General features: G+C 36.7%; 1 protein-coding gene across 1 annotated transcript; it reads left to right on the top strand.

Moving 5' to 3' along the window:
- LOC109828254 (protein indeterminate-domain 11-like) lies at positions 723-3,514 on the top strand. The gene is made up of 3 exons (XM_020395287.1): positions 723-1,356; positions 1,449-1,845; positions 2,429-3,514. Exons 1-3 carry the CDS (start codon positions 1,203-1,205, stop codon positions 3,228-3,230), a joined length of 1,353 nt encoding a protein of 450 aa, XP_020250876.1. The 5' UTR covers positions 723-1,202; the 3' UTR covers positions 3,231-3,514.

Below are 8,433 nucleotides of genomic sequence, written 5' to 3'. Positions count from 1 at the left end.
TTTTCTTTTACTTTTACCACCATCAACACCCCATCATTTCATTCTCTCTCAAGCCATGCTCTCCTTTTATTACCCTATCTTTCCAACTTTTAACACAAAGTCATCATTCACTAATCTAGCTAATATCTACAAAAATGTGTATGTCTTAGATACCTAACCCAAGCCACAAAGGAAACCGGATGTACCTTTGTTTGTATATTGTATTGCGAAGTGCATGCACCCATCTATTTAAAAAATGTCTTAAATAACTGTACAGGGCCCTACTGTGTAAGCAATTGGGTTCTTTAGACATTAGTGCCTCAAACATTTGAAATTGCTCGTATGTCCCTCGAAATCGATCTGAAGGGATCTTAAAAATTTGTCCCTCTACTAGATTTTAAGTGAGACCTTCATTTTTTGGGTTAGGTCCTAAATCAACATTACCAGACTTGAGGGGATAATATCTAAATAACCCACATAATAAAAATTTAGGAGCCTCACTTAACGCCGTGCGGTTTATTTAACAATTATTTACTGTTACTAGTGTTAAAAAAAATGATTATGCTCAGATTAAGAAAAGGGTAGGGGCAAAGGAATTTATAGATTTGCGCATAAGGGAACAAAGGAAAAGACAGAATGTGCAACATCAGTGTAGGGCTGTAGAGGGTGTGGGTATTGAATGGGTGGACAATTGCACCCTTGCTTCCTGAATCCCTCATCCACATACCTATAGAGAGACTCTTTATTCTTCTCTTGCCTCCTCCTTTATCTTCTCTAACATCAAGCCTTTTTTTCCCCTTCCATTTATTTGAGAAATTAGTCCCAAGGGGAATTGAGTCTGCTAGATTTTTGTTCATGTGCGCAACTTGCCTTTGTCTTTGCTAGTTTTTTTTCTCTCCTTCTGCTAGAGTGGATGGTTTGGTGCAATTCCATTCACTCCTCTCTCTTTACTTTTAATTATAATTATTCTTCTTTTTTTGAATTTTAGATCCAAAACCCACTTCCGTTTTGTTCTTCTTTTTCCTAGTATTCTGTCATCTACGAAGTTCATATTACGTATTAGCTGCCCACCTAATCTTGTGGTATATATCAAGAGATGCATGTTAGTCTTTGAGTAGTTCTTTACAACCTAGATCTCTTAATTTCGATCCTATCAGCCCTTAGCTAGATTCTATCTTTTCACCCCCCTTTTTTTCCACTAAAAAAAGGGACTAAGCATCAAGATGATGAAAGGGCTCATAATTCAGCAGCAACAAGTTGAAGAGAACATGTCAAATCTCACTTCAGCAGCTTCAGGAGATCAAGCCTGCAGTGTCTCCTCCAATCCAAACCCAGCTCCAGCAGCCAAAAAGAAAAGAAATCTCCCAGGAAACCCAGGTATCAAAATCCCATCTTTTTCTAATTTTCCCTACCTTTTCATTAATTTAATTATGACTAGTATAGTAACTAATTAACCACTGTACAATCAGACCCAGATGCTGAAGTAATAGCACTATCTCCAAAAACCCTGATGGCAACCAACAGATTTGTGTGTGAGATCTGCAACAAAGGATTTCAAAGAGATCAAAACCTGCAACTTCACAGAAGAGGCCATAATTTGCCATGGAAATTGAAGCAAAGGAGCAATAAAGAAGTTAGAAAGAAGGTTTATATATGTCCAGAGGTTTCTTGTGTTCACCATGATCCATCAAGAGCTCTTGGAGATCTCACTGGAATCAAGAAGCACTTCAGTAGGAAACATGGAGAAAAGAAGTGGAAATGTGAGAAGTGCTCCAAGAAGTATGCAGTTCAGAGTGATTGGAAAGCTCACTCCAAGATTTGTGGCACTAGAGAATATAGATGTGACTGTGGCACTCTTTTTTCAAGGTATTTGATTGTATATTTATTATAATATAATTTATTTCTAATTTCGTGTTTTGTTAATAAAAATTATATATATATATACTTGACGATGGATTTATATAAAAAAAAGGATTTTAAGGTTTGTTTAGAGAAGTAAACATGGGTATTAGTGTGTAACCCTATTCTCAATATTTAACAGCAAACTCCCTTGTTTTCCATTAAAAAGTTGTTAATGAGATATTCTCAATATAGATTTTTGACTGAATGATGAATTGTTAAGATGATAGATTATAAACAAGTCTTACTTCATCAAGTGAGACGCTTTTGAAGATGGGTAGCAAGTAACTATAAAGAAAATAATGCTACTATTAGGAAATCAAGAGCTTCATTAAATGATGTGAGTTCACAAAAGCCTAGGAACAAAATGAATAGCTGAATACACTCCTCTAGGTGCAGAAATCATTGAGCCAGCAGACACATTTATTATTTCCAACTGCCAATTATTATTCCTCTCATTTCATAGCTTTTCCTCCCTTTTTGTATCTTTCTGCTCTTTTGTTTGCTTCACTTGTTGTTTTCCCTTCCTCTACTCTTTATGTTTTTGTAGGAGGGATAGCTTTATCACCCACAGAGCATTCTGTGATGCGTTAGCAGAAGAGAGTGCAAGAGCCATTACAAACAATCCTTTAGCCAATCATCATCACCCTATTCTCTTCTCTCAACCTCCACCTCCACAAACAACAATTCAAACATCATCTCTTGATCCATCTCATTACAACCAATTCCCTCAATTCCCTAATTTGATGATGATGAAGAGAGAAAGCAACCAAAATGAGTTCCCATCTTGGCTCTCTTGCCCTCAAAGCTCATCTACATCACTGAACCACTTGGACCTCATTCAAGAATACAACAACAATTCACAAGATCAAAACCCCGCTCAATCTATACCTCAAACTCTGCCTCCTCCTCCCATTTCTAATCCTCACATGTCAGCAACTGCATTGCTTCAAAAGGCAGCTCAAATGGGTGCAACAATGAGCAGGCCTTCAACCCATCAAGCCCAAATGGCACCAGCCCATCACTCTCCTAACCCCAACAATGCGGTCTCTTCCTCTATGTTTGGCCTTGGCTTGATGTCTTCGCACCATCAAGAGATGATGATGGCTAACGGGTTTGATCCACATGGTTCTTTTGGTGAGGCAATGGAGAGCTTAGGGAGAGCTTCACAAGGTAAAGAGGAAGGAGGGAATATAAATGGAGGAGGAGGGGGTGAGGAGATGACTAGGGATTTTCTTGGTCTTAGAGCATTGCCTCACAGAGATATACTCAATATGGCTGGATTGGATCATTGCATGAGCTCTTCATCCTCTTATGATCAAGCACAACAAGGCAAGAAACCATGGAACTAATGCTTTGATGGTAAGGATCATGGCTTTTCTACTCTCTTGATTCTTTTTTTCCAAAGGGAAAAAAAAGAAGGGAAAATGATGGTTAAGTTGATATTCTTTTGCTTGCAAGAAGAAGGCAATGTTTCTCTCTCTACGGGAGGGAAGTTGGTTACCAGCATCAATATTTTTGTGGGCATAAGGTACTCACCCATGAGGTGGAGAGACTTATATATGTTACTTCGAATTTATTGTTGTATTAATGTCACATTTTCATTTGTAATAAACTATCTTATGTTCTCTTATTCTCTGAAGGGTGTTTGGCTAGGAGATAAGAGTGTTAAATTGCATTCATGCACTTAATTTGTACAGAAGAAAATAAAGGTAAATGAATTTCATGGTTAGCAAAAAAAAAAAGGATTTTTAATAGAATAAAGCATAGCCTTGCATGAATTTCAGCTTTATTTCCAACTTTCTTGACTTACACTCACCTATCAAGAAAAAAGTTACTTTCACACTTTCCATTTCGAACTTTGGAAGTTTAGTTTCCTCTTATTTTGAAGTGTTTATTACATAATATGACTTGTACATGTGCTCTTGTTTTCAAAGTGGCTAGTTTTTTGTTTTGTAATCCTAGCTAGTCTGGAAAATTTGTGGATTATTAATCTCCTCCATTCTTGAAAGAGGGGTTGTCTATGTTTCTATAAAATGTAATAACAGAAAAATTAAGATGTATCTAATTATTTTCTGTATATGACTTTCCTTGCTTCACATTCATTAGCTAGGTAGCTAGGTATCCAAGGTAAGAGGAGAGAGAATGCAGTATAACTTCTCAATTTGTATATATGTGCTTAGGGTTTGAAAGATGCTTTTATTAAAGTTTACTAGTAGGGGTACGTTCATGTTACTTATAATAACATTTTTATACCCTCTTGTCCATACCACTTTGTAATGTACCTTAATATATCTAGGCGACACACATAGACATGCTAAAAGCTCATATTGACCCTTGAGGATATTCACGATCAGGATGGTGAGATTTCTTTTTTATGTTGTTCGGTTTGATATTATGCAGCTTTTTTGCTTCCTTTTGATATGGCTTTTTGATAGTTTTTTAGTTAACCCATCATTAAGGTATGATAATGGGAAATTAAATATTGACGAGAGCTTTAGTGTAGACAGCACAAAGGTCATAGTGTCTGAAGAGGGATATACTTTTGGATTTGGGCACGCAGAAAAGGCATCCAGTTTGAAAAGCAGACAATTATTAGAGAGCTGATTGCTGCAATACATCTGGTTCTCTCTTTAGCTTTGTTTTCTTTTGAGTAAATCTCTCTCTCTCTCTCTCTCTCTCTCTCTCTCTCTCTCTCTCTCTCTCTCTCTCTCTCTCTCTCTCATACAATCACGTGAAACGCTGTTTCCTACTTTTCAATTTCGTCTTATATTTCTTTCTACAATGTAATATAGTTTTAAACAGCTCTAGTCATATTTCTTTCAAGAATGAAACGCTGTCTCATTCTTGAAGTGTTTCTTCATCTAAGTATACATACTTCATATAGGAAGTTGGGCAAAAAATGGAAAGTTGTTGAATATCTATTTGAATGCCAAATCTGTAGATTTTCGCACATCAAACACATTTTTCTTTGGAATTTGACTCTCTTCAAGCTGAAGAAAATGATTATCTCCCAATTATATATACACATTGTGTCGAATTTTTTGTCCCATCGGAGTTTGTAAAAAACTCAGTTGTTTTTAACCATTATGAAGTCTGCGTAGTCCAGAAAGTCGCGACAAGTTGACTCACCTTATTCCAAAGTTGAATGAGATGGGCAAATTTCATACTCCTGACCCGTTAATTTCATTGGTTTCTGAAACTCGAATCACATTTCTTTTTATAATATTCGACTTACCTCTCAAAACAATCTCTCGATCATCTGCAAAAAGAGGTCATCACCAAGGAGCCAGAAGCTAGCTAGAGATCAAGCAGGACTTTCGACGAGGAGAATCCTGGCAACCATAAAGTTAATGTTTTGAGTTTGGTATACCAAAAAGCATGAGATGAGATTTAATACCATATTGAAAACACTTCAAAAAAAAAGTACATATATACATAGTTATAATCCTTTTCTGTTAGTTGGATCCAAGTATATTAGCCTAGCCTCTATCTCCTTTCACCGCCCTTTATATCGAGTACTGATAGTTAAATAGGAGTTCTTACAGGAGGCTGAGGAACAAAAGCAAGCGACGGGTCCTGGCTTCTCACCCAAGGGATGATCATTAACAATCTAATTACGTCCACACCTTCGAACAACGATGATGGTGATGGCCTCAGCCCATCTTGTGTGCTTTTAAAAAGCTATACACACCTTTAGATTCCTTGCTAGAACAAAAGTTATTCTTGAAATTATCCTATGCATGGGGCTTGTGACACTGTTTCTATTGGTTAATTTGTGATGCGAGAACACCATATGATCTGCACAAACTATGCTTTTAGGAACACCATACTTGTAAACAAACTGCGCAAAACCCAAACGCTAATTAAAAGATGCTATGCGTAGACATTTCCTACGGCTTTTAATTAAGCCAATATGATCAGTAACACCTAAAAGTATAGTTCCCTGTACCTTCGACTCGTAATCCGTCATCTTGAAGGTCGAATGAAAAGGCGCAATTTGTTAGCTCATAATGCAGATCATAAGTATTTTTGGTGACCTAGATGCATCTTTTGATTAATCTTAAGTGGTCCACCTACCAGCTAGTGCAAACCCCAAAATGCAAATGACAGTGCTTAGTGATCATAGCGGGACGTAACAGATTCTGCTGCATAAGGGTTCTTTTCGGTGTGTGTTCAGCAACTCAACGAAACTTAGCTGAGTGGTACAATACTGGTTCGAAATCTGTTTTCAGTGTGGCAAAAAAAATAGATCAAAATTGAACTAGTTCTTTCTAGTTCAAAATCTTGCCCTAAACTAGTTCGTTTGTGAACCCACCCTTACATAGTTCCGCTTTTTGTCTAGTTAAGAAAAAAAAATTAGTTTATCCTAGTTCAAATTTGAAGTTGCCAAACACACATTAGTTTTTATGACTGTGGTCAACTAATATCTATTAGAATATATAAAACTATAATTCTCAGTCTTCACCATAACTTTAGAGTTTTGGTGCAATAACACGGTCTTTTAACAGGGTGCGTAGATCTTAAAAAAAGTTGATACCGCTGTGTATGTCTAGATTTTAGCCCATAGAAAGAACGCTCAACCTGCAAGAGGCAAGTTAGAATATAAAACTATAACCCTTAACCATTGCCTCAACTTCAGAGTCTATTGCAGTGACATAGTCCTTTTAAGAATATCAAGTGAATCATCTATTATTAAGATGAAATTTCTACTTAAATTTGTGGAACTCAACATTAACATTTTTAATTAAGTAGTCCTTAACCTAATGTTTCAACTATTAAGCTTATATAGTAATTATTTCTAGCTCCTCAGTTGAGTTCTCATGGTGGTTTTATGCACTATGCATAACTAAACAAGTCCTATTGAGGGTAAACTGACCATTTGGCAATGGCTTAAGAGAGAAGAATTAAGGAAAAAGATCAACTTTTAGTTTCATGAGGGGTTAAAAATAATTAAATTTTATATGGATTTGATAATGAAGATAAAAGGTTAAGTGTCTTGTGTTTGGCAAATACAGAAGAGTTAAAGAGATTAGTTGCCATAACTATAATATTCTGTTTCAAAGTTCGCTCTTTACTTATAGAGTTAATAGATTGTTAGATATTATTAATAGTTTGGTATTAGTAGATTTAGTATATTGTTGATGTGAAAGTTCTCAACAGCGGATTTGAGGTTGATCTTGAAGAGATTGGGATCCCTTGACCTCCTTTAATGGTTGATCCCCGATAGATAGTTGGGCCTCCTACAAAACTGTAACACGTTAGAGGATCGGAGTTGGGTTCTCCAATTGTTCCTCCAACAATCAAGTCAGTAATAAGCTTGAGTGAAGAAGAAGAGTTTAGTGTGAGTGCTTTTTAGGCAAAGTCAGCTTACATTTGTGCTGTAGAAAGTGCCTCTAGTTACAGTAGGACTAGAGGGGCAATTTTGTAAGTTTGGCCGAGTCCAAGCAGAGAACATAGTTAGTAGTTACTTTACAGGTATAGGCTACATAGGGGGATGAGTCACCTAGATGTTTAATGTGAGGTTGACGGACTATGCATAATGCTAATAAGGTCAGATGAGTCATAAAGACTTTTGGGGCTGGAGAAATGATGACTCTGATCATGCATTTAGTGTGATAGCAACTGATTATCAGCGGGGGGGCTCGTACACAACCTCTAAGAGGGTCGACAAGTGACACCTTTCATCTTGATTTTACGAGTGGGATGATAAGTACCCTCTTTTTAGTCGGTCTTGAAAGTTGTCAATCCGGCCTCGTGGAGTGAAGAGGAGCGGGGTCAACTTGAATGGTGAGTCGAGTGAGGACGTCTTTCGACTCAGTCCTTATTAGGAAAGGTCGAGTGTTGACGCCGCTCAAATTGTCCTTCCCAAAGTATGGCTGATTATATATTTAAGGTAGGATATGTGTTGGCTCCTCGTCAATGATTAACACTTAGCTATTTGTAGGATATGATATATATATATATATTATGAGATTATATCAGAATCCTATGAGATTTAATTAGATATGATTTTATCTCATACCTATTTTGTAATATCCTCCACATCTCTATTTAAGAGAGATTAGGGTTAGATGAATAATGATTTTCTATATTTTTTATTTTCTCTACACAGTATCAGAGCCTACTGTTCCTATAGAACTTCTCCCATCTTTTTAGATCTCAACACCGTCAATAGGGTTTTGCATGGCCTTCGTGCTCCTTGTTGGGGAAATTTAGTCTCCTTGCCTACTATAATATGCGCAACTCGAAAGCCAACCCACAATTAATAAGATATAAAAATAACCACAATCAAGAAGAAAGAACACCGAGATTTACGTGGTTCGGTCGATCAACTTCGACCTACGTCCACGGGAAAACAATACGAGAAATTTACTATGTATCAGGGAGAACTATAAAAGGAACCACTCAACTCTCGTCTCTCAATCTCACATAGATAATCAACTCTCATATTCTCTTCAAAGCCCTCTCCTTACAATCTTTTGAAATAATATTGCATTAGACAACTTTAATATTCACTCATAATTTTCACTTAACATGCATGTTGCTAACCAG

Source organism: Asparagus officinalis, chromosome 1 (genome assembly GCF_001876935.1).
Source record: "Asparagus officinalis chromosome 1, Aspof.V1, whole genome shotgun sequence".
NCBI classification, from domain to species: domain Eukaryota; kingdom Viridiplantae; phylum Streptophyta; class Magnoliopsida; order Asparagales; family Asparagaceae; genus Asparagus; species Asparagus officinalis.
Note: the sequence above shows the minus strand (reverse complement) of the source record. Positions and strands in the feature narration are given on the sequence as shown.

Bases quoted from the DNA above. Each gene is read 5' to 3' on its own strand.
- LOC109828254 (XM_020395287.1), top strand. From the start codon at position 1,203: ATGATGAAAGGGCTCATAATTCAGCAGCAACAAGTTGAAGAGAACATG. The intron at 1,357-1,448 runs GTATCAAAATCC...CTGTACAATCAG, and splicing joins AAATCTCCCAGGAAACCCAG to ACCCAGATGCTGAAGTAATA. The intron at 1,846-2,428 runs GTATTTGATTGT...ATGTTTTTGTAG, and splicing joins TGTGGCACTCTTTTTTCAAG to GAGGGATAGCTTTATCACCC.